Source organism: Anneissia japonica, unplaced genomic scaffold (assembly GCF_011630105.1).
Source record: "Anneissia japonica isolate Jap-2015-1 unplaced genomic scaffold, ASM1163010v1 scaffold287753_len344599_cov186, whole genome shotgun sequence".
Classification (NCBI taxonomy): Eukaryota; Metazoa; Echinodermata; class Crinoidea; order Comatulida; family Comatulidae; genus Anneissia; species Anneissia japonica.
This window is the reverse complement of record NW_022712461.1, coordinates 298372-322663: the sequence shown is the minus strand read 5'-3', so window position 1 is coordinate 322663 and position 24292 is coordinate 298372. Positions and strand designations below refer to the sequence as shown.

Sequence of the window (24292 nt, the reverse complement as noted above, 5' to 3'; positions counted from 1 at the left end):
AGAAAGTTAGTGCCGATGGGTATCACTATGTTCAGCAAAATAAAATTAAAACGTGTTAAGAAAGCTCATTAACCAGGTCAGTGGCGAATAAAAGGGCGTGAGGAGAGCTGGCCCGGGCCCACTAAATAATTCAAAATAATTTTTTTTAAATAGGGTGGAAAAGAAAATTATATTTAAATTTAAGTATGGTAGGGCCATTTTTGACCATCTAGACCAGGTGCCACAATTAAATTTGTCTGCCTCAGCACGAACCATGGTGGGGCCGAGGTGCTGTAGACCATCTCTGGTCCCCCACCCCCTCATACCTTTCGCCTCGCAGCCGCAGGTCTCCAGCAAATGATTTCCTCCAATTTGAGACCCCTGTTAATAGGACTTCACAGGCAGTAGAATGTTTAGTGAATGTGTATTACTTTCCGTTGTGTTCCTAGGTTCCCTTGATAATGGAAAAACTGGTTAAGCCGTAGAACCAGGAAATATTATTTGCCATGAAAAATGTTTTTATGATCATTGATTTTATGGAATTTTTTTTTTTTTTTTGGATTTTAGTGGGTGGTGGTGCAACTAAATTTGATAAAGTGGTGAAGAGAGAAGCCTGTAGGGTGACCACGTTGGGTGAGTACCAACTGTACTTTACAGATTTAAACTTGCTATAAACTCTGCTTTTTAAGTGTTAGAAGTAATCCTAGTGACTTTCTAATCTCCCAGATTTCCTCTTTTACATTTATAATATACATTATTATTAAGTAATATTGGCAGAGTGGTTTAGATTTTATAATACTGTTTCATTACTGTATTTAAATTTAACATATCAAAAAGCATGTACATAAAGACAAGTTTTATTACAAAATCATAAAGTTGATTACCTGCAAATTTAGGGATTTATGCAATAAATGTATAGAAATAGGATTATTATGCATCTGTGATTTGGCAAAGAAAATATATTCTTGATCTGATATTTTTTTATTTTGAAATCCTTGCGTAGGAACAAGAACATTTAGTTTCATCGACGGTGATTCCTGTGATGCAAGGAACAATTATTTACTATCGGTTGCTGAAAGACCATGTAGCGACACCATAGCTGGTGGAACCATTTACGGTGTTTGTTTTATTGATACGTCTATTGGAAAATTCCATGTAAGAAGCATGAATTAGGATATGATATTTTGTTCGGAATTGAATAAACAGTGTTCTCCCAAAGCTGTTTTAGCCGTCAATTTTACCAGTAAAAATACCTGACCAACCAGTAAAAATTGTGTGTTGGTAGAATAAAAAGGGAAATTATTAGGCCTGGGTAACCTAGGCTGGCCTTCTTTTAATAATTGAACATCATTCCAGTTCAGGCCTAGGCTATGATTATGTGTATAGTTTTTTTGAAGCCGTTGAATTCCACTTAAAAGAGGCAATACCTCACATTTGCACGCGCTTAGCTGGCTTTATATTGACAAATTTACCAGTAACAATTTTTCAATTAGGAGAAAACTGATAAAGTATTCCCTACCTTGTGTAATACTACGGTTTGGGTGCTAGCTTGGTGTTTATTGTTTTGTTTTTTTTTGTTTTTTTCCCGGCTTTTTTCTTTGTGTTCTTGACTTCAATATTGTCTAGCGCATAGAGACCTCGTTTATTTGCGCTATATAAATCCATCTATTATTATTATTATTAATATGGTATTTGCTACTTTTTTAGAGTGGAATTTACCAAACATAAATGAACAAGCAAAGTATGGCATAAAGAAGAAAGTGATTGCCCAGAACTGAATAAAGTGTATCTGTCATTTGGCAAATATAAAAATGCTATTATTTAATGTTTAATCTGTTTTTCCATGTTATTTGTTGATTGTGAAATTAATTATGGTGATGAATAAAAAAATTACTTTATTTGGTTGAAGTAATTTTTCATCAATATTTTGTTCTAACCACCATTTTTGCCATGTAAATTTAGTTTCACATAATGTTGTGAAAGCCATGTGCACTAAATGTACAGGATTAAATACATTGTGTTGTTTCTTATAGATTGGTCAGTTTCAAGATGACCGACACTGTTCTCGTCTGCGGACATTAATAGCACATTATACACCGGCTCAGGTGCGTATAATGGGATGAAATGTCATTACTATCTTGTGTATACCAGTATATTCATGAATAAGCTACTGAAAACCATGCAGTTTTACGTGAGGATGTTGCAATATTGACCAAGTAATTAGGCAACTCTATGGGACGAGCGGTTAAGGCCGGGGCGTCGCAACGTTCAAACGGCGCGCTCAAGATATTTTTTTAACAGTTTTAAACTCTTTATAGGTTTTGTTTGAAAGAGGAAAGCAACATTCCCAAACTCAGCAGATTCTTAACAACAACTTGCTGTCTGTCCTCAAAGAAGCACTGGCACCAGGTAGCCAGTTTTGGTCTGCAGAAAAAACGTTGAAACTGCTTGTGGAAGAGAACTACCTCAATGGTTGTGGTGGTGATGATGGAAACCAGAACGTGTCCAATTGGCCAGACACACTTCAGAATATGGTTGCCGAAGGTATGCTGTTAGGATTAAAAATCTGCAACATTTTATTGAAGGTGTTATAAACAAATGTTGTTCTGTATTATTCTATTATTTTTAAAAAAAATTTTCACTGCTGTTTTCACTATTGTTGTGATGTGATTTTATATTTAAATAATGAATTTAACTAGCTTATTGTATCATTTGGATATTAGCCATGTAAGTACATGCCATTTGGTATACATTACTAATATTGGGTTCCAGACCACTAGCTGCTGCAGATAATGGCTTTAAAATACAGGTTTCCCTCCAATTGTAGACCACCTCCTACTATTTAAAGATGACTTTTCTGTGGTCCCATTTTAACAAATGTGAGGTCTCACCACAAAATGAGACGCATCGTTGGTGAAATCATATTCAGATATTCACCAAAACAGGCCAAAGTCAACATTTTTATAAAATTTTGATTTTAATGTTTTTGAATAATTTGATACTTATATTTTATGACTGTATACTTTGTAAGTGAATTTTCTTGCCAAAACAGTGTTCTCTGCACATTTTCTGTAATTCTAGTCATATTATTTGTACAGGTTAGTTTATCTTTGAGGCTGATTTTCTCAAAACGTGGTTCTCATACACCTAAATTTTAAATGTTCACATCTCTGGATTTACTTACAGTAGGGAAGCCATTCAAAGACCAAATGAAAGCTTAATATGATCTACCCAAATATAATATAAACTCAATTTTTGAATTTCTGACCATGAGACTCATTTTGTGGTGAGACCTCACAAATGTCTTATCTTTATTTAAAGACCAAATCTGCTAAAACTCCGGTCCCAAAAGTGGTCTTTAATTGGAGGGAGATCTGTGGTTATATAATGGTCATTATAGTTACCTTAAATGGAGTATAGATTTAGTTAGATAATTTTTGTCATTGGTTTGTTTAATTGTTGTTATTTGTAATTAAAGTGTTTATACAGAACACAAAACTAAATTTTTTTACAACCCTATTAGAGAGCAAACAAAAATACTTAGAAATATATCATGATGTTACTTAAAAATGAATTTTAGTATTTTTGTACTTATTAGGAGACTCGCTTGGTTTGACCCCAAAAGAAGGGAAGGAACTCGCACTAAGTGCATTAGGTGCATGCATCTGGTAAGGTTCCATTCAACAATATTAAAAAATAATTAAGATGAGAATGAAGAAGCTGATGATTGCAATGACAACAATGATGATGATGCTGATTAATGATTATTATGATTATTTTGATGTTAATGATATTGAAAAAGATGATGATGGTAAATAGCGTTAATTTCTACGACATTTCTGTAAAAAATTGTTGAAAAGTCTTTTAACTTCAATTTTTAGAAAATTCTCTTCTCTTCTTTACAATTCTGATTGTACACACAAGCAATGCCTTAAGGCACACTGAACTACAGCTTTAAAATGTCCCTTTTGAAAATAGGATTACGAAAAGGATGATGATTATGTTTAATTATCATAACATTGAAATTGTTAAACGTTTACATATAATTTCTATTTTTCTTTATTAATTCATTCCAGGTATTTGAGGAAATGTTGCCTAGATCAAGAACTCTTGTCCATGAAAAACTTCACCACATATGTTCCTGTAGATGATAAAGAAGCTATTGAACATAAGCCAAGACCAGCAGAGTTTGCTACTGGGCATAGAAACATGGTATGTACTGTATGTGTCTCCTATAAAAATGATTGGCAAATCTTTGTAGTTCTGGCCCTCAACCAGCTGGCAGAGATTCTCATCTCTTATTACATTCGCTTGTGTCCATGGGAAATTGTATGTTATATCTCTCTTAACGCAAGAGTAGCTATGCAGATGCATTTTATGTGTCATGCTGTTAACCTGCACGTGATGAACCTGCTACGGATGTTCCAGTCAACTGATAACAACAACTAGAATCCATATTATTTGCGACTATCCGCTAAAGGCAGCTACATTAACACCTGTGTGGCTCCCATGATTATGGATTCACATGAACGAACATAATGTGATACACAAGAAAGTTTTTATAAAATATACAAATGCAAACACATTGTTGTTATTAATTTTCTGTATAATTATGCCAGATTCTAGATGGTGTGACACTGGCTAATCTGGACATTTTGGATAACAAGCTTACAGGGACCACCGAGGGAACATTGCTAGGCACAATGGAGCAATGCTGCACACCCTTTGGGAAACGACTGTTCAAACAATGGCTATGTGCCCCTCTATGCAACCCTGACTCAATAAATGACAGGTAAACAGTTATTCTGTTTTATTGTGATAATTTTTTGCTTATTGCTATCCATATTAAACAAGGGTAGGCTAGTAAAAGAGCTGTTAGAGGTTTCTCGGTAGCACTGAATTTCTGGCTTTTTTTGTGTAAAATGTATTGTGGTCCATTGTTTTCTATTTTGTGCTAAAGTATAGCATTGTGAAATTTATTTTGTATTTGATGAATTTAAATATTATTATTGAGATGACTCACTGTTTTTTTTTCTAAATAAGACCACTTGAAAATGTCAATTTTCTTCAATTGCTCCTAATCCAGCCATACACTAAGATTTTTGTCTATCAGTGTGAACAACATCTGCTTTGCTTGTTGCTCTTGTTTGTGTATCTTGCGTCTTTGATCAGAATACACTCGCTTGGTTTAAAGAGGCAAAGCAACAGTCATCCTGATAGTCGTGCCATCTTCTTTGAGGATGTTACCTACAGTAAGAAGAAGATTGATGACTTTTTGACGACCTTATCAGGGTTCAAAAGTGCCATGCGAGTTACTAAATTATTTGAGAAGGCTAAATCCGAACCAAAGTAAGTGATCTCTGTTAATGTCAACAATGTGTCTTTTTTATGTTGGATTTATATGCTGATGTTAACATCATTGTTTGACAAGATAGAAAGTGACTTGACCAGTTTGAATAGTAGTTCATATAAACCAAAGAACCATACACACACTAACTGTCAGAGCTGCATGGTCAGTTAAAAGCTGTAGTGTTCCTAAGGATTAACACAAGGAAATTTCATTTCAGATCCAAACTTCTGAGGAAGAGTATCACTTTATCTGACTCAGAATCCAAGGGACATTTTCCAAATCTTGCCAAGCAGCTTAGTTTTTTTGAGGTGAGATTTATAAGTTGTTGTTATTAGTTGTTATTAGATTGAATTAGGATATGGAATTGAAAAAATAAATATTTTGTCTACCCTAAAGTGATGATTTGCCTCAAAAGCTCGGTCCAAACTATCAAATTTCATTTGACAAAAACATGTGACATGCCTAAATATGGTCATGATGACATCACATCATAACCATATATAGGCACATCATGACTATATATGGGCATACAACAGTTTTTGTCAAAGAAAATTGTATAATCTTGACACAGCTTTACAGGTTGGATGTAATGCTCTGTAAACCTAAAACATAAGTTTAGCCTTTTAGAGAATGGCGGTGATTTTTACAAGATATGAACACTAGTCTCAGGGATTGAAAGGCATGCACCACCATCACCAAACCAGAGTTCCATTTCTGCCCTCTAACCACATACATTAAGTGTCTGCATAATGTAAATTGAAGTTAGGTGACTGAATTTATTCCCATTTTACACAAGATATAAGGACACAGGACACGACCCCGAGACGGACTTCCCAAGATAATCCTACAGAGATACCTCTGTGTGTATGGCGTAGCATGTAAGACGTTGGACTTTCAATCAGAAGGTTGGGGGTCAAGACCGATGCTTGTCACATTGCTTTTGTCCTTGGGCAAGACGCGTTATCTGCATTTGCCTCTTCACCACAAGGAGTATGGATGGGTACCTGGTAGGAGATGAAGAATTCAGAATGAAATTATTAGTGCTGATTACATGCACAACTGGGAATACTCCCCAGGGAGTGGAGGAGGGTGCATGTTGTGTACGATTGATTCTGTATCCAATGACCAGGGCAGAAAAGCGCCGAGAGCAGTTTTTTGGATATGTGCGCTATATAAATCCTATAAAATTAAAAAAATAATAAATGCCTTACTAAAATGTCAATAGATACACTGTCAATGAATATACTTGTGACAGGAAAACAAGCTTTTCCCTATTACCATGTGCACAAATATTTTTATCAAAAATAATTATGTTAATTAATTTTCACTGTTTCTGTTTGCATAGCATGCATTTGATCACAAAAAGGCCAAACAGCAAGGGGCTATTATTCCAAGCCCGGGGGTCAATCAGGACTATGATACTGCTATTGCTGATTTAAAGAGGTTTAAGAATGAATTGGATGTCGTATTGGAACGTCAAAAGAAGCGACTGGGATGTAAGGTAAGGATTTTTTGAGAGTTTTTTTATAATACAAGATTTTCTCCATCTTTCTTTATTCATTAACTTAACAAAATAAATGTTATTTTTCATTGCAATACTTGATCTCCATAAGAAATGGGTTCCACAGTTCTCTTACTACTGTTGAAAATGACTTAATAACCCCCGGTTATGACTGCATGATACAGGATATTACTGTTTCACATCAATACTAGTTGAATGAGCAAAGAGTATAAGATGATGATTATGATTGACTCAGTCACCATTATACTGTGGAGCAAGTTCACTGAGAAACAGCAAGTTTGATTTCATAATACATAAAAAAAAAATCATTGTTTTACCACTAAAGGCATTTCAAAAGCTGAGCGGTTGGCTGAGAGGTATTGTTCCAGCTTCTTGCCCTGAAGACCCCGGTTCAAACCCAGCCAATGTTGGGCTATAATTGGAGTCTGATCGCTTGGCTCCTTGAATAACCCTCATATTGAGATTTTGGCGGGGTAAGGGCAGTGTTTGTGTCCGTTACGTGTGAAGTCGGGTGGCACTGTACTGCGGCTGCCGCGGTTCCCCAGGAGCCCAGCCAAAATTTCCGTTTTTCGACTAGATTGAGAACAAATAAAGAATTAATATTATTATTATTATTATTATTATTATTATTATTATTATTATTATTATTATTATTATTATTATTATTAACAAAAAAGGGCTGTATACTACACATTTATTTGTTAAATTCCTGAATAATTTCCATAGAATATTACGTATTGGGGGACTGGAAAGAATCGTTTCCAACTTGAAATCCCAGAGAGTGCCCTCTCTCGTCATACCCCAGATGAGTATGAGCTTCAGTCGCAAAAGAAAGGCTTCAAAAGATATTGGACTGGAGAGATTAAAGGTTACCTGGAGGACGTAATAGCTGCGGAGGATCGGAGAGATGCTGCACTTAAAGACTCGATGAGGGCAGTATTCCACAAGTTTGACGAGCAGTGAGTTTTTCCTGTTTTATTGTATATGTTATTAATTATTATTTATTGCCAAGGAAGCAATATACAATAAATATATTTGAGGTAAACAACTGACAAGAAATTCTAATTTCTACACTTGAGTGACACAAGATCTAAAATATATGTGGCAAAGACAAGCCAAACCAGTCACTCGTCGCAAATCGTGTTTTAGAAATAATGGCCAAAACATGCTTTTTCTAAATCTAATTCATTGCGCTAAACAAACCTTTATATATATACATTATTCTACAGTATGCTATTATTTTCCCTATTTTCAGTATTTAAACAACAATTATTAGCAATTTGGTGATGGTTTCTGCCTGAGAAATATCCGAAATCATAAACTTTGATGTCGATTTCTCAAATATTGTACATTAAACAGCTGTATGTTTAAACACTTGTAACTTCATAAAGAAATGTCAGATTTAAAGGATTCTTTTACCATTATATAGCTCTCATTTTCATCTTGAACCCTGTATTAATAACTAAATACTTTTGCGACGAGTGACTGGTTTGGCTTGTCTTTGCCACATATACAGGATTAAAAATATCATATATGAAAAGCTATAGGCCTACATAAAAAATTTAAAAAGTACGCTTAAGTTTTATTGTTCAATAGGTGACTATACTTGATGGGTAAAAAATGGGTGATTGCTGAATATTTATGCTCAGAATACTGTGGAATGCTTTTTACATCCTTAAGGAAAAGCATATCAATTTATCTGGTCCACTTATGCAAATGCACTGCCGTGAATATCACCTTATCTTTTAACCATTAGTGCTTTTTCAAAAACATTGACTGTTTTTTAATTCGGATAAATTAGATTGGAACAATTAATAGAAGGATATAAATATAGCTTTTGCAAACAATTCACAAACTATTTTTTTTTTTTGTGAATATTTTGCCACATGGGGTAATATGGGGGTTGAATTACAAAAATATGAGCAATATTAGTGTGTTTTCAGCGGGATTTGAGCTGGCTTATGAGGAGTTGTTTGTGTTTAGGTTGAAGCAGCAACAAGTTGCAAACTTTCTTGCAATCAATTATATATATAAATTAATCTGATTGAATAAAATTTTCTTCCATCATTGATTCATTTTCATCAAAAAGAAAAACTGGCCAGGCTCACTGTTAGCCCAGGAAATTGGCGGGGTTCCTTTTTTTGAACTGAAGAAAATATGGTACCTGATGTATCAAAAGACTTGTTAAAATTCTTTGATAGTGGAATTATCTTATTTCGGCAGTGTTATGCATAGATTTGGAATGTATTTTTAATATTGTTCACTAATGAATAATTGTTTAAAAAAGTGCATTTTCATATACCCTTTTCAAGCGTGCTCAATCTGTTCCTTTATGTCTTTTTAACAAGCGCACAGTATTAAAAATGTTTTGCTATGTGGTCAAAACAGCCCAAACAAATTGATATGTAAGTTGACTATGCTTAAAATGGAAAAAAAATTAGGTTGTGTAGTTTACAGCTATACTTCCTTTGATAACAAATTAAGTGCCATTTGTAAAGAAATTATTGCTGCGGTAATGATGACAACACATAATTCAAATTGATCATTTTATTTCACAGCTACAGTGACTGGAAAGCAGGTGTCCAGTGCCTCTCTGTCCTGGATGTCTTACTTGGCCTAGCTTCTTACAGCCAGATGCCTAATATGTGCAGACCTAATCTTGTTTTGCCTGTTAATGGTGACAAGGTACGCCCTATAATTTTTTTGTATCTTTGTCCATCACATAAAATTACCAAATCTGGTTCTTACATGGACCAAAATTGTTTGCAAAAAACCTAAATTTATTAGACAATATTTGACCTTGTATGAGATTAATGATTATGGGGTTATTTATGGATATCCATAAATGTATACAGTAATAAAGAGCCCACTGACACTCTAAGGTTTGAAATGTGTCTTTACTTAGTAATTTCAATGTTAAATGTATGGATACATACATATTATTTTGTACTGTGTTTTGTAGCGATTTTTTATATGGTTTGCCAACAAGGAAGTAATTTCTTGTACTGTGCTTTTACTTTCACAAGACCAATAAATGTTGTGTATTCTGTATATTTATGGATTTATGAATATCAAAAGTCAAGTCCATAAATCAAATGACTAATAAATAAGGATGTACAGTGTGTAGGGAATTTATGGATATTCATGGGTATTAATGGATGTATTTTATATTCTTTGGCTATTCATTCAAATTTATTTTTGATTGTTTTTGCTGAATAAATATTTATTTGATTGATTAATGTATGAAATTATTGTTAATATTTATAAAAGTATTCATAAAATGTAAGTATATATCTTTATATTCTTTAGTATTGGCTAGTTGGCATTGTTATACTAATAGTAATACAGAGAGTTCAAAATAGCTAGTAACTACTGTCACACAATTTAATTTTAAGCGTAAAGACAAATATGTTTTTTTTTTCTTTCAAATCCTGAATTAATCTGTATGTCTGTATTTTTTCATTTAATTCTCAAGCCATTTATAGCAATCAAAGAGGCCCGACACCCATGTATTGTACACACTTCAAGTGGTGATGACTTCATTCCAAATGACACCTACATTGGTGTGGCAAAGGTAAGTATATTGTTAGTAAGGTCCATTAATGTAGGATTCCAGTTTAGGTATGGATAAATAAAGTTATACACTGATAGAATCTGTAAACAGTTATTTACTTCCAATTAGACACAGGTCAAAGCATAATTACCTCCACCAAGAATGTTATTCACTGCTGTCTGTCTTTCTGTCTGTTAGCAAGATTACGCAAAACTCTTGAATGGATGATCATGAATTTTAGTGGAATGGTACATAATAATCAATGAAAAGCACCTTTCAATTTTCATAGGAAAAGGTCAAAGGTCAAGGCTACAGAAATTCGATTTTGACCCTCGAGCATAAAAGTAAATAATGGAATTGCCCCTCGCATTCAGGCAGCACTCAAGAAAACTATGTTCCTGAATACGGCAGGCGATTCCATTATTTTCTTGAGGGTAGCTTGCAGTTTCGCCCATCATAAACATCCTACGTATTGTAGTATTGTATTCTGGCACAGGGCAGAGATATGTAGATATACTCTATTTTTTTATTTTTTTATTTATTTGTTCTTTATACTGGGTTTCCTCTTCAGTAATAAATTACTGTTCTCCCAGAAGGCCCAGTTCACATAAACGAAAGGGCCTGGGTGAACCAGTACACCGGGGTAACACCCTACTCATCCCGAAGGATGTACTGGGTTCTTTAAAGTGCACATGAGCATTTGTGTACACTGGGTCTACGGTTTATAGTCGTTATCCGAGAAGACTTGTTTCACCACCAGAACCATAGAGCGAGCCGGCCGCGAACCTATACCGATATTGTTGGCTATGATCACGGTGCCCTTGCCTTAACCGCTCGGCCATTTGGCTCGCTCAATGGAGTGACTGCTCTAGTTCTTTTACAGACTTAGCATTGAAAATTTTTTAATTTTCATCATAATTTACTTATATCTTCTATCCTATATTTTCCAATAACTACAATAATTTCACTACTTCCTAATGTTAATTATCTCATAGGATTCCAGTGAAAGTTCAGCAACAGGATCTTGTGTTCTAGTCACCGGTCCTAATATGGGAGGCAAGTCTACGTTGATGCGGCAAGTCGGTCTAGTAGTGGTCATGGCGCAGCTTGGCTGCTACGTTCCAGCCGAATCCTGTACTCTGACACCGGTAGATCGTATCTTCACCAGGTTAGGTGCAAGTGACAATATCATGTCAGGTAACACAATATAAATAAATTTTTATTTATTCTAATCTAATATTTCAATCAGACCACCTTTTAATATGTTTCTCAGTCAGTCTTGTCAAATTATTATTGATAATGATTGTTGCAAATAATATTTTCATATTGATATTTATTGTCAACATTATTTTTAGCTTATATGTTTTAGTTTATTAGATCAATATAGAATTGTTCATGAGTAATGTTTATGATGTGGTGTATTTTTATTGTTTTTAATATTGTTATTGTTATAACTGCTGTTTTATTTTTATTTGTTATAGTAATTTTATGATTATTATGAATGTGCTAATATGTTAAATTTCAGTGACAATGAAGACATTTTTTCAGTCGCTGTAGAAATTACCGAAAACCCTTCGTCAGCTTTCAGCTGTAATGTACGAAAAGGGAAAGAAATGGAAAGATTAGGGAACTTAAAGAAAGAAAAAAGAAAGGGTCTGGGATGGAAAGAAAAGTAACACACTGTAAAATGATAAGGAAAGTAACATGCTACGAAATAAGGAAAGTAACATGCTATGAAATGATAAGGAAAGTAACACGCTATGGAAAGAATCTCTAAGAATTGCTGTGTGGGCCGAATTGAATAAGTTGTCACAGTAATCAAACTACTGTAATAGTTATTAATAATCATTGAATTAATTGTTAAACTAAATTAACTAAACCCTAAAAATATATTAGCTAAATAATCAACAAAATATGTGTACATTACTTTCTTGTTTTATATATTATTGTCTGTCAATTTAGTTTATGGGGTTTTTTTTCTTTTCTTATGTTATTGTTAAGTGCATCAAGGTTGTGAAAACATGAATATATATAAATCCAGAATTATTTTTGTTATTATTAGCTAATGTGACAATTTCTTAATTAACATTAAAAATTAAAATTTTATCCACTTTGTGATGACAGAGTTTTGAAACAATTAATCTGATAATTCTTTTGTTATTGTTACCATTGGCATTCTTTATTTTGTCTCTTTTTATGCTTATTTGTGATTTTAGGTGAAAGTACATTCTTTGTGGAGTTGAGTGAAACCTCATCTATCCTACAGCATGCAACATCTCACTCACTGGTCCTACTAGATGAACTTGGTAGGGGTACAGCGACATATGATGGAACAGCTATAGCCAGCGCTGTTGTCAAAGAATTGACAGAAAACGTTGGATGCCGTACACTTTTCTCCACTCATTATCATTCGTTGGTTGAAGACTTCGCACATGACCCAAATATACAGTTGGGCCATATGGTAAGTGTATTTATTCTGTGGTCAGTCATAATTACTTGCATATCTGTTGCAATGCAGACAATAGGGAACTTTTGTTTGTATGATGGCAGTAAGATGTAGAACGTAATGACGTCACTAAAACATCATTTTGCACATGCGAATGTGCAGAGGACGGTATGAGGGTCATGCGTGAGTGAATCCATTCTAGTGTCACACAGTCGCACAAATAGAAAGCTCATTAATAATTGCAGATGGGTTGGTACACCAGCAGATATTCCATTGCTCTTCTCATCCACTTCTATGTGCAAAATACATGCCAGACTGGGGTAGTACGTCACTGCGTGTGCTCTGCACCATGGCGATCCTTTCAGACCTTTCTTCAGTTCAGCTTCATCACTGCTCTGCTTATATTTTAGCTGGAGGGCTGAAACACAGATAAGACAAACTGTTAGTCCTGTGTTCAATATGGCCCAGGTGCACGAATGGCAGTACACTCTTAAAAAATAACCCAAGGTATAGACTTGCAACGTACAGCTAAATTCACCACCAAAGGTACCCAACTGGATATGTCATTACAATGGACATACAGTAGGAAACAGTATGATTTTTCTTCTGTTGTTGATTTACAGGCTTGCATGGTTGAAAATGAAAATGATGATGACCCAAGTCAGGAGACGATAACGTTCTTGTACAAGTTTGTGAGTGGAGCGTGTCCAAAGAGCTATGGTTTCAACGCAGCTAGGCTAGCAAATATACCTGATGAAGTAAGTGTTATTACAGTGCATGAAATTGATTGTGTGCTGTGTTTGATTTTACATAAATCTGGCTATGGTTCATTGTTTGGTTTCTTTTCAATTCAGTTCAACAATTATTTGAGCATTGGTTATGTTCAAAATGTTTCTACATGTGTGACACATTTTATTATTGTTTCTCATACTATTTGTACAGGTTATTAGATTGGCCAAGAAGAAAGCTGCAGATTTTGAAGCATCTTCTGAACGCCTCAAGCTACTGAGGGCGCTAAACAGATTCTCAACATCATGTAAACTAGATGAGTTAATAGAAATGAGAAATGCGATCAGAATAACAGAATGAGCAGATCCGTTGCCGGTGGTAGTCTCACCAATTAAATTTGATTCATGTTTGTTGAATTATCTTATGTTAACAGGGCATTCATAATTTGTGCTCTGTATGAAATTATAAATCTTATCTGATTTTTTATCAGTGTGCTAAAGATGTGTTTGCTTTAATGTGCTGTGTTTATTTAAAGTAAGCCTTATGATCATAAGGAAAGGTAGCATATACTGTACTGGTAGTTGGAATATGCTCAGTGGCATATCAAGGAGTATAGACATGTGGTGTGGGGGAGGGGAGTAAGCACTGATGGAAGGTGAATGGGGGGGGGGGCGCAATGATTAATTGAAAACTGTTACCTGGCAAAATAAGGTGTTGAGTGATGTTTATCTACTTAAAAGTAATTTTTTTGCTAGCAAATTTCATGTTAGATTGGGCCTGGTGTACAAGATTTTGGGATGGAGCATGCGTCCTCCATGCTTTCCCGTAAATATCCCACTCAACAACTTGCAGAGATATGAACCTTGATTACAAGTTAGCTTTTTCACTGAATACATTTGAACTGGGCTAGTGCTCATTGAGTAGCAGTGTGTGTTGTTATACAATTTCAAATAAATATCCTTTGTGTGTGTTGTCATACGATTTCAAATAAATATCTTCTAGAAATGATCACCATTTCCAGTTTTATTCAGTCAGTCATTCAATCACAAATATATACATCACAACTGCGCACAGGATTTTTAATTTCACTGAGGAGGTGGATTAGGGGAAGGGGTTTGGGGTTCTTCGGAAAGTTTTGTTTTCTGGATGTTTGGAAATGCACTTACTATGGGAAATTAATGATAATGAAGATGATGACGAGGCAGTGTAGCTAGGTGATGACAGGCTCCTGTGCAAGATTGATTACTAGGCCCTTTGATGTGAAGTGTCAACCGATGCCCGTAGCCTGAGTTACTGTTGGGGGTCTGGCGACAATTTCATCTTTTTCAAATTTTCAGTGCACACAGATTATATGATTTATGATATCTTGTTTGTATAGAAAATAATGTGAAACCTACAAAATATCAGTTCAGGCATTCATTTACTTCTGTTATATTCTGTCAGTTAAAAATATAAAAATAAAACAAATAAATAATAAAAAATAAAAAGAATACAAATAAAATAAAAATAGTGAATCCATCCTTCGTACTATGGAATGTTTACTTGGGTAAGACACTTCATACATTTGCCTTTCTTGGAGTATTTGATAGGAGATTAATGAAATTGCAAGTTCTGTACATGCATAATAAAGAATACTCTCCCAGAACGCTTTGTATTCAGTGCCTGTTGGTGTCGCCATTCTAGGCCTCAATTCATTACAAAATATTAACTACGGGTTATTTGTATTCAGTCTGATGAATACCCTTTGAAAAACAAATAGTGAGACAGGCTTAATTGCAAGCATTGCAATTTAATATGCAGTACTAATTCTGGTGACAGGAGAAAAAAAAAACTTTCTTGCGCCCGCCCCTCCAATACAATTTTCAGCATTAAAGGGAAAACAATTTTTTCAGGCCTTATAACAAATCCCCAATATTACTGGCTTAACAATGCTGGTTAAAATTTAAATATTTAAGACTTTTTTTTTTCATAGAAAATCACAAGTTGTATATTTAGTACATTCACTGTCATGAAAATCTCATCCAAATTCCAAGAATTTACGTTATAGATGTGGAAAGTTCAACCTAATAATTTTGATAGGGCACGTTTTTGTTTGTTGAATGGTCTTTAATAATAATTATTACAGTCTAATATGACCGCAACATAACCTCTAAACCTCTTAATTTATAAACAGAACACTTTGTCACCGTAGCTTCAGACCCTTATGCATATTATATTTCCTTAATTATTTTCGATTGTCATGAAAATCTCGTATCCAAATTCCAAGAATTTACGTTATATGAAGTGCAAAGTTCAACCTAATAATTTTGATATGTTTTATGTTGAATGGTCTAACATAATATTACAGCTATTAGGACCACAACATAACCACTCTTTTAACCACTCTTTTGAACTTCTAAACAGAACACTTTGTCACCGTAGCTTCAGACCCATATACATTTTATATTTCCTTAAATAATTACCTTCAATCATAAATCTCCTCTTTAAATGTTTCATAAGCCCCGCGGCGCATATTCGAGCGTTTATACGGTAATGCTCTCTTCCAATTTGGTCTGATTTGTTGGATATATATATAATGCGTAACTCTCATAATAATTTCACATTTCTAAATATTGTTTGGAGTATAAATATCAATTAACATGAGAGATTACATCCACAGGGTGCCCCTAAGCCAGTCTCTAACATGGATAAAATTCATAAAATGGATAAATTGTGTTTTTCCGAATCAAGGCAGACTGAATACAGTCTTTAGTATTGATAATCTCTTTGCAGCTGATACTCAGATGGGATGATGACAGTACTGGATACAATTTAAAATTTTAATCATTGTTTTTACATTTTTACATTACAATTAATACAATAGGCCTATTAACCACTTATTAATTGGATAGGCCCCTATCTTATTTTCCAGCATTGTCTTTTATTCTTTTTCCACTTCCAATGATGTTTGATTTGAAATTCGGATACCATGCCGCTCGTTGCTCCGCCGATTTAATTAAGTCCCTTCTTAATATTTAGACAATGTAATAAAGTATTGCATTTATTTTATCTTTTTGTTTGGTGGCATTTCTGAAAGAATGGGAGAGTTGAAATTTGCCGGTCCACCAGACGCTGCAATCACTTCATATTTTAAAAAAATATTTTATCTCCTATTCTGATCTTCACTATGGCGAACGGTAAGGAAGTCTGGATCGGCGGCTGAAAACGTCTGTTTTCAAGAATCAAGAATGCAATAATTGCAAAAAGTGAACAATGAACAGGGCGGTCGGAACCGCACCGGCTTTGGTCGGACCACTTTTTCTCAATCCTATCACAGGTCTCCCTCCTACCACCAATTAAAAATCCTTTTTGGGACCAGGGTTTTAGTGGTCTTTAGCAACCGCTTGGTCTCTAATTTGAATCAATATAATTAAAGACCGGCTTTAAAAGTAGTCTTTAATATCTCTATTTAGAGGGGAATTAAGAAATGATATAGTAAATGTAAGATGTTTGAATGGGTGTAGGGCCCTACAGTTACTGTAAGATGTTATTATTATTAATGCTAAAACTATTTCCCTGTAGTCAAGTCCTGTGCATGGTGGTCTTTTGGTGTCTAATTCAAAGGGGTCCCAATTTGGAACTATCCACATCCGGGAGATCTGTTTAAATGAATTTTCTTATGACAACCACATTTTGCTGTTCCTGGTGATAAACATTAATGATTGGTACTAACTGCTGCGCAGACAATTGATATTACAGTTTAGAAACTTGTTAAAGCATGCAAATATCATGAATTTGCGGGAGATGGTTTATTTCGGGAAAAATATGCAGGAGTTCTTCCTGCAGTTACCGGGAGACCCCATTCTACGGGAGACTTGGAACTCATGGGTACTAAATGTGGTCTTTTGATTTCTCTATTTAGATGGAACTTTAAAAATAATACATTAAAGGTTTTAAAATGGTTGTACAGTAACTGCATGCTCTTATTTATTCTTAATTAATTTTCTTAGTAGCTAGACATCAACTTGTCTTTCCATTAAAATGTTACTAACACTGCCACTAACATTATCGTCATTCAATAAAAAAAAAAAAAAAACACGCTATACACAAAACAGTGCATTATATCTACGTGTAAGTAATATATAACACAATTTATTGTATTGCTGTGTACATTTCAACTTTATTGACAATCCTTAATTTTAATATTTAAGACTGATTTTGAAATTGTTTAGAGGTATAATATAAAATAACAAATAACTATTATAAAATTTTGGCAAAGGTATAATGGCCAAGTCGGCCCTGATTAGGCCTACTTTCAATATAAAAAATTGTAACCCTTAAATTAAAAGTGAAGACATTGATTTTTCTAAAATTATGCATGTGCTATTTCCCGGCTGAGGAGCCATTTTTTCAATGGTGAAAAAATGTGTTGCACCCCACCACCCACCCACGCCCACTCTTATTAAAATGGCCGGACCACTTGCAAAATGCTTCCGACGGCTCAGAATATTAAAATATTTAAACATGAAAACTAAACTTCACAATTAGAAGTAGAAACAGATTCTAACGCCACTGAAACTTCACTTTGAGATTTGAGTGTAATAACAGTATAATCCATAGACAAGAAAGACGTACTTTATAGGTTAATCTCTACCAGTAGAGATTTGTTTTTGTAATAAGCCTAACCTTGGTTTGATGGACTAAAATATAAATTCCATGAAGGCATATATAGATTATCATTGTATAATTTGACTGAAGCCTTTTTAAAACGAGGTCACTGTTAGGCCTAAGCCATGTAAAAAAAATAAAATGTTTCTCGTCGCCCGCCGCATTCTTTTTTAGGGCCGCCTTCTTTTTTTCCCCTAGTAAAACTTCGAAAATATACCTGAGAAACGAAACGTCTTTGCAAAAAATGCCTCTAGGCCTAGCCCACATACGCTACCGATGTCAACACCGCCGATACGACAGCGATTTTTGATCGCCGATCTCGCGATAGATACCTACCGAAACTTTCTTCTGTGTTCCTCTAATATTCCGTGCCAGACCGTAATTGTTTCAATTTCCCCGATTCCTGTTCGATCGCTACTGTAAGTAAGTAACTTTATTGCTTCTCTTTTATAACAGAGGCACAGCCGTAAAGACGTGCAACAATAACAAAATCAGTAAAAACTAAATTACTGTGATAAAATATAGTAAGAAAATACTGCGGTAGAACGAAATATAAATAATAAAAAAAGGGTTTACAAAAATAGTAATAGAGATAAAAATAAATACTATAACTAATAATATAAGTAAGTTGGTTAATACATACACTTATACACTCACATACAAATACACATACACACAAACATATATATACACATATATATATATATACATATACATATATATATATATACAGTATACATATACATATATATATATATATATACACATACACACACACACATGCTTACATATACATACATACACACACAATACGTACATGCATAGACACACGCACATACACACGCCCCTCCCACACACATATTCACACATACATACATACATATACACATACATACACAAACACATACATATACATATAACAGAGTAAATATTGTAAATTTAATTCAATAACATTAAAACCAGGCATATTAGTCTTGCAATAGAAAATTATTATATATATATATCATTTCGTTCTTTCCATGCCATCGTTAAAAGTAATTTACAATGATTATCGAAAACTTTACTCGCAATAGTATAATTAATAGGGTTTATACAATTTGTTGTTAAAATTTGATATTCGTAATGGATTTCTAAATCATCAAACAAAAGATGGTATTTAAGTTCAGGGGAGCTTGATATGAATAATTCCCAAAATATATGTAAATCCTTTTTGTTGGTCAAATATTAAAGTTCTAATGTTCTTTAATCTTATACAATCAAATACAAAATGATTGATGGTTTCCTTTGTCACGCAGTCACATAATAAGCATAAGCCTAAATTTTGAGGTGACCAGGATTCCTTTCTTCCTTCAAGAGGTAGTGAGTTAGAACGAGCTTTAAATGTTAAACTTGAAGCATGAAAGTTACACTTTTCTAATAAATACTTTTCCATTTTAGGTTCACTTTTGTATCTTATGTAATGTTTTAAAGATGATTTACTTAAAGCATTGTTATACCAACTTATGTTATCTTTTTTAATATTTTTTTCTTTGAAGCCATTAAGCCATTTTGTACAATAGTCAATGTTAAAGAACATTTGTAGATCAAATTTATTTAAAATGGATTCAATATTTTCGCCGACTTTCCACAATTTCGAATCATTCTAGAATTGAAAAGCATGCTCTCTTCTCCGCTCGTGGGTCGACTCTTGAGGAAAATAATATTTTACGATCGCATTTCATTCGATATCTGAAAACATACGGTACTGTATATTGATTTTCGACCATATTTCATATAAATCTGGTGATGCTGTATTCAATGTATAAACATACTACTGTACAATGTGAAAACAGATGAAACATAAAACAAATACTGTGTTCAATATACAGTAGTATAGCTTTCTACTGTATAATATAATACAGTAGTATGTTCACATTGTATTTAGAATTAAGTAGTGAGACACGCATCTTTGGAGACTGTTTATGTCACAAACCTCACGGCCATGGCCAGCGAAGAAGAAGAAGAAAAAAAGGGGGAGGGGGCCTCAACCTCCTCCTCTTTTTCAAAATTATGTGACGAGAAACATGTTTTTTTTTTTTTTGGTAACTTGGCCTAATAGTTTACGTCCATGATAGAAGAATAATTTTGTCCTCTCGGAATTTTCGTAAGAGTATACAAATTATGTATTAAGCCAGGGAGGTATATTAAAAACCAGTACCTGTTAATTACACAAGACCTGCATTATAAGCTACTCTCACTGAGTCATAGATTACTTTCAGCGATTTACAGGCATTTAACTACAGAATTGTGCATTGTTTATGTGATACTACAGTATTTTGCTTTTTTTTTTCTCACCAAACAAGAACGGCTATGAGTCTTGAGGGGAGGAGAGACTGAGATTTTGTTTTTTAAGTTTTAATTTGTTTTATAAATAGTCATTGATCAGACGGGTATTTTGTAGGATCGCTATTTAAAATTGTACAGTAGTGTTTTTACTTTATTTAATGGTCATTCACTCGCTCCACAACCACCGACTGCGCATGCGTACGGGCCTAAAAAAATGATTAACTAGATGACCGGCCAATCGAATGATAGAATCTAATCGAAGACGACGTTATACAAAATAAACGACGTCGGTACTTCCGACCGCAGAACTGGTGATGCGCAATAAGAATCAGCCGGTCGTTTGAGCTTTGACTTTTGTATAGTTAGACTTACACTTTACTTTTTAAGGACCATCATGAAACTGTTTTTAACCGACTCTGTTGGAAATTATGATACGTTTCTTGTGTTTATCATAATTATCCTAACAATATATTATCTTAGACAACGGTCAATAAGTTTGATGCCTCGGGGCCCCACTCCGCTACCCATTGTCGGAAACATTCTTTCGTATGGAAAGCAACCATGGAAAAATATAATTAAATGGGCAGAACATTATGGTGATGTAATGACTCTGTATCAGGGACCATTTCGAACAACAGTGTGGATCAATGATGCTAATCTTGCCATTAACTTGTTCCAGAAACAACCAGACATCTTTTCTGAACGCAAACATATTCCATTTATGACTCACGAAGGTAGTACCGAAGGTAAGTACAGTAATAAAATACAAACTGCGTTGTCTCAATTAGCGCTTTATCGTCTTTCCTAGGCCCGGCTAGCCTGCGCGGCATGCCTAGTTAATAAGGCCTAGGCCCACCGGCCGCTAGTTAGGCCTAGAGCGGCCGCAGTCCACGACGGCCGCCAATGTGTGTTTATGTATGGAACGCCGGTGATGCATTCACAATTAATAATACAATACCGCTTGCTAAATACAAAGGTTTCGATTCAACTAGGCCCCAGTCAACTCGGCCCGGCAGGTCAACTCGGCCCTCTTTTTCATTTTATATATAGGCCTAGTTATATAGGCCTAGGCCTACATACTATATAAAATTACTTAAAAAATAACTATTGAAAAAAATAAATAAATTGAAGTCACATACATTAAGAATTGTAAACATCATAAAAATATAATAAAAACATTGCTCCAATATAACATCAAAACTTTCGATAGATTGAAGTTCTCCAATAATAAAGTATGGTATTCGTTTCTTCTTCTTATTATACTATAAAGCTAGTTTGGATTTTATCTATTATATCATAATTTATATATAGGCCATATATATTTAAATATGTATACATATATAATTTATATAATAGGTTGAAAATTGGTTTCCTCCACTGAAGTATTTCTATATAAAGTTCATACATATGATTTTCGTTTCTTAATGTACACGATTCATGCCATCGATTCAGTCGTTTGTTCCTCAATAAAGAGCAACAATACTAATATTGTTTCATTATTTATTATATAGGCCATATATATATTATATCTTAATTAATATATATAGGCCACATATATTTAAATATGTATACATAATTTATATAAGAATAGGTTGAAAATTGGTTTCCTCCACTGAAGTGTTTCTAAAGTCCATACATATGATATTCGTTTCTTAATTCTTTATACTCAAATATGTACACGATTCATGCCATCGATTCAATCGTTTGTTACTCAATAAAAAGCAACAATACTAGAGTAGTAGGGTTAAAAGTTAACGTTACCACGGAGGTTGATATCTTTGATATCTTTTGTCTTATCTGATGAAGCAAGCATGTTCATTGTCTAGCCACAGTGAGTTGATAATCAACAACTCCCTACTCCAGTAGTTGTGTAACGAAAACATTTTGTTAGAAATCGTGATGAGAAAACATTTACTGAAAAAATAGAATAGGCCCTATGCCAGTTTACAAAACAAGACTTTATTATGTTGTTGAAAGAACGTATGGCGAAATACTTTATTATTATTAAGATTGATTGTTTTACGGAGTAGTTTTAATAGCATAGTTAAGAAGTAATAGTTAGTTAAGAAGTGTTTTACATTTATTTTATCCTGCAAAATATAAGTTGAAACTTTATTGCTTAGGAGAAATTTAATTTAACTATAGCTGTAACTTATCAAGAAACTTGATTTGTATCTTAGAATAAAGTATATAATATGATTAATTAATCCTGCATTATAATTATATATATTATATATGTACGATTAAAGATAAAAGTGATTGATTGGTTACCGTATTTATGTAATTAATTAATAATTAAATCTAGGCATGAATGGAAATTCATTGCTTTAAATAGGTATTAAGCTGCCAGTACTAAGTTGCCTAGTAACAATTAATTCAGTGAGAAACGTTCTCACAAGTGGGATCCATTGAATTGCTTAAAACGACATTAATTTGCAGCAAAATACCCGATAATACAACACGATTATATCAACATATGATTGCATATATAATGTACATTAGTTTGTTTTAAATAGATAAAACGAAATGCCATCTAAATAATTAATTATTAACTTATACGAGACTTACACAAAACCTAATAAAATCCACTGTTGTTTTGGCAAACTAATGTCAGCATAATAATGCCCCGATTTCCTAAAAACCACATTATATGACAACATGAAAGACCTAACAATAAAACACGAATAACTTGTTCACGGCCGAACCGGTCCTACACCATTCTAAACCGACTTGACCTAGTCCTATGCCAAACCATTTAACTACACTGTACTGCATTGTGAATGCGTCATCGGCGTTCCATACATATACACATATTGGCGGTCATTTTGGAGGGCGGCTGCTATAGGTAGCGGCCGATATGGGCCTAATTCGTTAATAAGCTAGCCATACAGTAATATGTTGGCGGTCGTGGGGAAGGGGATCCCCGGAGCAGATCTGTTTTGAAAGGTAGGTGGGGTGGGGACATTCGTGAGACGACACCCACGTCGGCCCCACTATGGTTGAGGCTGAGGTGGGAAAATTTGAAAAAATAGTACCTCTAGATGGCCGGAAATGACACTCACCATTAATAAATCATCATTATAGTCAAAATGAAGCGCCAACAAATTTCGCATGATCTTTTATCTAGAATTTTTGGCAGTCAGAGATCTACATAATCTTTGTCATGTACCATAGAAAATAAAACTTCAAAAATTGTCTTTTATGTACTTACTTTACTTTACCTAGCCGTGAGGTCACACCCATCATAGTCCCAATAATCTGTGTGATGTACCATGAAAATAAAACTTCGAAAAGTTTGGAACCCCACTTAAAATATGTGGGAGGGACGTGTCTCTCCCCCCCCCCCTCATGATCTGCGCCCATGTTCGTGGGTGGTAGCCGTGCCAATCACGTTGATAGCGGGCCGCCTCAAATTAGTTGCAATGCAACCGCTTGTACTTCCAGACTCGGTTTCTGAGAATGTTTACTATTCATAGAAGCCGGCTAGTTTGTTTGATCAGGAGTTATTATATACTGTATTTAAAATATTTAACTCCCGCATAGTTTGATAGAAATGATCTTTAGGCCCGTTTTTATACATTTCCAATATACCCAAAAGGTATTAATATATCAAATTTTAAATTTTGGAAAAAATAATAGGCCTGTACCTAATTTCCGAATTTGGAGCCATTATTTTTAAAATTGGCCATATACAGTAAATCAGTTTGTTGTAAGTATTGTATATTTAATAATATATATATA

The 24292-nt window shown here is 34.2% G+C and overlaps 2 protein-coding genes across 2 annotated transcripts in view; both read left to right on the top strand.

The window, feature by feature from the left end:
* LOC117107808 (DNA mismatch repair protein Msh6-like) overlaps nt 1-14588 on the top strand; it is a 21928-nt gene extending 7340 nt beyond the window's left edge. The window contains 17 exon segments of the mRNA XM_033249588.1: nt 547-612; nt 983-1134; nt 2013-2084; nt 2298-2523; nt 3578-3647; nt 4056-4191; nt 4599-4814; nt 5093-5328; nt 5547-5637; nt 6675-6830; nt 7578-7810; nt 9410-9536; nt 10327-10425; nt 11400-11601; nt 12621-12865; nt 13474-13608; nt 13793-14588. Of these exon segments, the coding sequence (XP_033105479.1) occupies nt 547-612; nt 983-1134; nt 2013-2084; nt 2298-2523; nt 3578-3647; nt 4056-4191; nt 4599-4814; nt 5093-5328; nt 5547-5637; nt 6675-6830; nt 7578-7810; nt 9410-9536; nt 10327-10425; nt 11400-11601; nt 12621-12865; nt 13474-13608; nt 13793-13939 (2609 nt within the window). The 3' untranslated portion in view covers nt 13940-14588.
* Nucleotides 14589-20784: 6196 nt separating this feature from the next.
* LOC117107803 (cytochrome P450 2C23-like) overlaps nt 20785-24292 on the top strand; it is a 14211-nt gene continuing 10703 nt past the window's right edge. The window contains exon 1 of the mRNA XM_033249579.1: nt 20785-21297. Within this exon, the coding sequence (XP_033105470.1) occupies nt 20946-21297 (352 nt within the window). The 5' untranslated portion in view covers nt 20785-20945. The remainder of the gene's footprint in view (nt 21298-24292) is intronic.